Consider the following 7,065-nt stretch of genomic DNA (forward strand, 5'->3'; position numbering starts at 1 on the left):
ATTTTATGTTTTTTGATTTTAGTGTATTCCAAAACTTTCATAATGATCCATGTAATACATAACAATTAATGACACCACTGTAGTTTTATTCTGACCCCATGTGTTTGCAGCATAAGAAATACAGGTGAAACTCATAGGTGTTCAGCTGTCTTATTGATGAATTAGACCTGTGGTAATGCATATGTAATGCTCTGGTCTGACAGAGCAGGTGGAATGTTGACCCCAGATACCTTGCTGGGATCCTCTTGCTTTAACCTTAACTCTGGTGCTTCTGACCACACCGTCAGCACAACAACAAAGACTATGGATACTGTGTATCCAGGGGTTGTATCCTGTGGGCCATGTTACATACCTGCTCACTATTCTAATGTGTTAACTAATCTACTCTTTGTCTCTCTGCTTTTCACTGAGTGTTTTAAATTGATGAATGAATGATGTGATTTGTGAATCTTAATTTGTTCTTTGAGAACTTCTGTTCAAAATTCTTTGGCATAGTTTATCCATTATAGTACTTGGTGGCTACCATTATGTCTACACAACTTCCTACAAGATAGCAGTTATAAATCACCGAAAACAATTTCTCATATAAGCTTTTTTTAATTAAACTGATTTTATTCTATTCAATTTCCTCTGTATACAACAGATATTTTGTTTGCCTTCATCTCTAGACTCTATTGGACCATTGAATGAAATTGAATTGAATTTACTGTTTGTCATTCCCACTCATGTTCTTTTTTATTTAGGTTTAATCAACATGTCTGTGCTCAATGACAGCCACTACCAGCCACCCTTCTTCCTCCTTTCGGGGATCCCAGGGTTTGAGGATGCTCATATCTGGATCTCCATTCCATTAAGCATCATGTATGTGATTGCCATCTTGGGGAACAGCATCATTATTCACATAGTACACAAGAATCCCAGCCTTCATGAGCCTCAGTACGTATTCTTGTCTATGTTGGCAGCCACTGACACAGGCATGTCAGCCTCTACACTGCCCACTGTACTTAATGTCTTTCTCTTCAACCACCGAGAGATTGAGTTCCATGGCTGCTTGGCACAGATGTTCTTTATCCATACCTTCTCTTCCATGGAGTCAGCCATCCTGCTGGCTATGGCCTTTGACCGCTTTGTGGCCATACACAACCCACTTTGCTACACTGTGATCCTGACCCGCTCCCGCATTGCTCAGATGGGATTGGCTGCCACGGCTCGGGGAGTGACACTGATGGCCCCCTTGCCCATCCTGCTCAAACGGCTTCCATTCTGTAAGAACATTGTCCTGTCCCATTCGTTCTGCTTCCACCCTGATGTGATGAAGCTAGCATGTGGGTCTATTCGCATCAATATCATCTATGGGCTGGCATTGGTCCTCTGCTCTTTTGGTGTTGATTCTATTTTTATTGTTCTGTCTTATGCTCTAATCTTGAAGACAGTCCTGGGAATTGCTTCCAGGGAGGGACGTCTTAAGGCACTCAACACGTGTGTCTCCCATGTTCTCACTGTCCTCATTTTCTATGTTCCACTCATTGCCTTAGCCCTAATCCACAGGATAGGCAGGTACCACTCCCCTCTCCCCCATGTCACCATGTCCAATATTTTCCTCTTTCTCACACCAGTGCTCAATCCATTGGTGTATAGTATGAAAACAAAACAGATTAGAAGTGTGCTATATAGATTGTTTGCATTTAAGGGAACATGAAATAAAGAGTGGATCTCTGAGGAACTGATTTCAAGGTTTTGGGAATATTGAAAAAAAAAAGAAAAAGGAAGAATAGACATTATTTTCCTGTGTGCTGAAGTAGTCTCTTTGGCCCATCTCTGCATAATTTTACTACTACTTTTCTGGATATAGGGCATTCTCTTGCAGTAGATCAGGAAATATATTTACTGTGTCTTATTTTATGTGTCTTATTTCTAAAGTTCATGTAACCTAGTTAACTATGGGCACCCTTTTCAATTCAAATAGTCTTACAAGAATTTCCTACATGAGAACTCCTCATTTATGATTACATGGATAAAAACTAATTAAAAATAACATTTTTATTTTACTATAGGTAATTATTATCATTGGGGAAATGAAATATGACAGAGAAGACATTTTAAGTGCAATAAAAGAGTTATTTCTCATAATTTTAATTTAAATCTGTTTACATTTTATAGTTATTATTATGAAACAATCCCAATGTAAGTGTAAGCCTCATCTAACATAAAAATTAAGTGAGAGATTAAGTCAAAAATACAACAAGCAGTGCACCTGAAATTTACCATCTATGTTATATGTAAATTATTTGCTCAGGTTGTATTAAATCTAATTTTCCATTTAGTTGAAGATCAGAATATATCAATTAAGCTAAAAGCAGGACTCTTCTCTGCTATGTTGTCTGGAAAAACATAGTGACCCAGGATCTGTTACTTTAATTTAGCCAGTAGTGAAAAGGGATTTATAAGGATATCTCTTTTATAAGAAAGGACTTAGTAATTAAGTATTAAATTATTAATCATTAAGCTTTTCATTCAATAGTCATACATTATACTTATTATTCATCTTTGGTCCTTTTTCCTTCCTTTATTCTTTCTTATTTTACAACTTTATACAATTATTCTGAGCATTAACTATATGCCATTCTTTAGGAGACATCAACTCAGATACAAATACCAACAGTTAGAGAGTTATGGCTTACTGAGTGATATTTGTGTTGTTGTAAAGTGGAATTTAATGAGTGAGCCAATTCATCTAAACAGAACCTATTTCATTTATATGTAAAAAGAAATGAAAATATCATTTCAAAGGAAGTATTTCAGGAAATGAAATACAGTGTTAAGGATTCAATCCTATTAATAGTTTTCTCTTTTTCTTCTGAAGCAGTCTCTCCTTTTTGCTTCTCTTTGGGTGATACTCATTTTCTTATAATCTAAATAATCATTAGCTTCCATGCAACTAAAAAGATGATGATTATAAGTACATTCTATTTGTACCTTCTATAATACAAATAGAAAGGAAAATTTTTTGTATTATAGCATAAAACTGTTTCTAGCATAAAACATCAAGGTAAAAAGATTTTATTTTATTTTTAATCTTTGTAGCTGAAAGAACACGGTGATTTTTTTAGAATATTAATATTATTGAACTCACCCAACCTATACAGAGAAGTCAGGAGTTCCTCAAGGGAAAACTGTTTGGTGTCCTCAAAAAAAAAAAAAAAATGGAAAGGCAATAAAGGCCCCCAGTTCCCTACAGACATTTTGGGGAAGTCAGTCAAGAGGCTACTGATCAGAAAGACTCACCATAAAGAAAATTATTACCTTAGGCCTTAAAATATGGAGGAACAATTTCAGAGCTAGACTTTATTTAGAATTATATTTTACTTTTTGAGAATGTTTATTATACTTCTGAAGTCATCTCTCACTGAGAGCAAATAACATACTTCTTCAGAAAGATTTTTAATCCCCTCCATCATGTTAATAGATAATAGGTCACACCTAAGGTCATACTTTTTAAATTGAGATAGTTTTTAAGTTTGCATAATATTTGTTCATGGACCATCAGTCTTCTAGGTAATACTTGGCAATCCCAGGCCTCTTTGACTTATTTTTCTCTACATTCATATAGAAACTCACATGAATCCCCATCCCCACTAACTATATTGTATTACCTGGTTAAGTGTTCTATTATTTTCAATAGTAGAATGTAAGTTATGTGAATATTCTATTTATGTCTTCTGCATTACTCTTTTGCCTATTATATGTGTCAGTCAGATTTTAAAAATCTTTTTTCTTATCGATTACTTGAGTTGTCATTTAGAAATGAATCCTTTCAGAATTTTCTTAAAGCAGATTCAAACTCCTGCTAATACTACCACATATTTATTTATCACCATGAACAGTGAAGTCTTTCTCTTTTACTTTCTCTGAACTTGATCAAAGGACTCTTCATTTGCTTATACTCTAAATTTTAAAGAGTTGTCCCTGAAAGATAATAGACCACTTTATTTTTCCTCTTATATCAGAGGTCAGTATATAGCTAAATCTATTCTCAAGATGAAATTGAAAACAAAACCAAGTCTAAATGAAGTGTGAATTCTGAATGAAGTGACAAATTGGGTAAGAAAAACAATTTATCAGATTTTTATATATTATTTCTTTTCAGACTTCCCCTTTATCTGTTGCTAATATTTACAATGCTCAGAATATTACCCAATATTCAACTATAAGAGATAGAAATATCAAATATACAGTCATAAATTTATTACTAATTTTTAATTTTTAATTCCCCAGCTTATGTAACATTGGAAATCAAGAATCAGGTGACATCTTGGTTTCTCTATAAAATCAGTGCCTCATAGATACGTTACAGTTCAGAGTAAGATCCCCCAAGTAAGCAGCTGGGGAAATGTGATTTTCATCCAGTTCAGACACCAACAACATTGAGCTCATTCTCCCATGGGCATTTCCTTGTTGCTACCAAGCACCCATTGATGCTTGGTCACAGTTAGGATCACTTATGTAAGCATTTGGCCTCTCCTTCCCTCCTTACTTAGAGTAAGTGCTTCTTGAGGAAAGGACCTGATACTTGTTTTTTTTTTTTTTTTTTACATTAATAGTACCTACTATACTATTGGACACATAGTAGATCCTGAACAGCATTTTTTTAAATTGATTCACCTTCTAAGTTAGACAAAAAAATCTCATTCTCCAGCAACCACACGTTGTACCCATAATCGCTTGCGCAGGGCAGCCTGGACTTGCTGGGATTTGAGACTATAGACCACAGGATTTAGCAGTGGTGTCATGAGGAGGTAGGCATTGCTCATGGTGGTATATAAAATTGGGGAGGTTTCCTGTGTGTAATGATGTAGTACTGCGAGGCTGATGAGCGGCAGGTAAAACACAAGCACTGTGCAGAGGTGACAGACACAGGTGTGCAGTGATCTCCAGTTTCTGTCTCGGATTCCCAGTTTCATGATAGTGCTCAGAATCTTTGTGTATGAAGCTAGGATGAAGACAGCATCCACTGCAAATGTGCACAGCACACAGACCAATCCATAGACACTGCTGAAAGTGACATCCCCACAGGCCAAGTTCAGCATATCTGGGTAGTAACAATAAGAGTGTGAGAGGACATTGGCCCCACAGAAAGGAAAGGTCCTGAGGAAAAAAGGCAGAGGAATCATTAGACTGGCACCTCGTATGAAGGCAGCCCCACTAAGGCAGGCAACCATGTAGTGGGTCAGGATTCTGGTATAGTTGAGTGGAGCACAGATAGGAACCAAGCAGTCAAAAGCCATCGCTACCAGGACACCTGATTCTACTGAGGACAGGGTGTGGATGAAGAACATTTGGGTCAGGCAGGCATCCAGGCCAATGTGGCGGATATCGAACCAGAAGATAGCCAAGACACTAGGCATTGTGGACAATGAAAGGCCTAGGTCAGTAAGGGCTAAGATGGCCAAGAAATAGAACTGGGGTTCATGGAGATTCTGTTCAGTTTTAACTAGGATGAAGAGAAGAACATTACCCACAATGGCCATGAGGTACAGGAGAAAAAAGGGGACAGAGATCCATGTATGTGCAGTCTCCAGACCAGGAATGCCAATGAAGGAAAAAGTGGGCCAATTAGGAAAGGTGTTATTAAATGCCAACATGGTGAAGTGTAGGTAGGGCTTTAGTCAAGGATGCTTGCAGACCTACAAAAGAAAAATTAAATGTTAGGGAAGGTGAAAAAAAATTAGAAGTAAAAATTTTGTTTATGCCTGGACTTATAAAATTAGGATATGGAGAACTCAAAACTGAATTTACACTCTTAGCTTTATAATGCCTGTAGGTTCTTTTGATATTTGGACAGTAACTAAGTATTTGACAAAGGGTTCAACATTTTTACTTAGTGAAAAAAAGTTAAACAAGAAGCACAGTAGGTTGTCATTAAAATGGCTATAATTTTGAAAGAAACTGAGATATTAGGTTTTGTTGAGGTTGTGGAACAACTGCAACTCATACATGCATATCCCTGAGAGATATGGTAGGTTTGGATGGAGACCACCACAATAAAGTATAGAGACAATAAAATGAGTCACATAGACTTTTTTGTTTCCCTGGGAAAATAAATATATGTTTACTTTTAATAATATTTTAGTGTATCAAGTGTGCATTACCATCACGTCTAAAAGATAATGGCCATGCATTAATGAAAAATACTTTATTGCCCAAAAATGTTAATGATTATCTGAGCCTTCAGTGAGTTACACATTTCTGTTGGTGAAGGGTCTTAGTGATGGCTGCTGACTGACCAGTTGGTGGTTGCTAAAGGTCGGGATGGCTGTAGCAATTTCTTAAAATAATGCAACAGGGAAGTTGGCTTCGTCTGTTGATTCTTCCGTCCATGACAGATTTCTCTGTAATGTGCAAAGCTGTTTGATAGCATTTTACCCACAGTAGAACTTTCAAAACAGGAGGAGCCAATCCTCTAAAATCCTGCTGCTTTACCAAAAAAGTTTATATAATTTTCTAAATTCTTTGTTGTTATTTCAACAAAGTTCACAGCATCTTCACCAGGATCGGTTTCCTTCTCAGTAAATCCCTTTCTTTGCTGATCCATAAGAAACAGCTCCTCATCCCTTTAAGTTCTATCATGAGACTGTAGCAGTTCACTCACACATTCACGCTCTAAATATAATTCTAGTTTTGCCATTTCTACCACATCTTTAGCCATATCCTGCATAGCAATCTTAAACCCCTTAAAGTCACCCTTGAAGGTTGGAATCAGTTTCTTCCAAACTCCTGTTAATGTTAATATTTTCATCTCTTCTCTGAATCATGAATGTTTCTAATGGTGTTTAGAATGGTTAATCCTTTCCAGAAAAATTTCAGCTTACTTTGTCCAAATCATAAGAGAAACCACTATGCCTTATGGCAGCTGTAGCCTTACACAATTTATTTCTTAAATAATAAAACCTGAAAGTCAAAATTAATCCTTGATCTATGGTCTAGAGAATGAATGTAATATTAGCAGGCATGAAAACAGCATGAACATTCTTGTACACCCCTATCAGAGATCTTAAGTAACTAGGT

At 36.4% G+C, this 7,065-nt stretch overlaps 2 protein-coding genes across 2 annotated transcripts; one reads left to right on the forward strand and one right to left on the reverse strand.

The window, feature by feature from the left end:
* The first annotated feature begins 754 nt into the window (after positions 1–754).
* LOC128564475 (olfactory receptor 51I2-like) lies at positions 755–1,699 on the forward strand. The gene has a single exon (XM_053559941.1). The coding sequence runs from the start codon at positions 755–757 to the stop codon at positions 1,697–1,699; it is 945 nt and encodes a 314-aa protein (XP_053415916.1).
* Positions 1,700–4,685: 2,986 nt separating this feature from the next.
* On the reverse strand, positions 4,686–5,642 carry LOC128564476 (olfactory receptor 51G2-like). Its single transcript, XM_053559942.1, has one exon. The coding sequence runs from the start codon at positions 5,640–5,642 to the stop codon at positions 4,686–4,688; it is 957 nt and encodes a 318-aa protein (XP_053415917.1).
* Positions 5,643–7,065: the final 1,423 nt, after the last annotated feature.

The sequence above is a fragment of the Nycticebus coucang genome, chromosome 14 (assembly GCF_027406575.1).
Source record: "Nycticebus coucang isolate mNycCou1 chromosome 14, mNycCou1.pri, whole genome shotgun sequence".
Classification (NCBI taxonomy): Eukaryota; Metazoa; Chordata; class Mammalia; order Primates; family Lorisidae; genus Nycticebus; species Nycticebus coucang.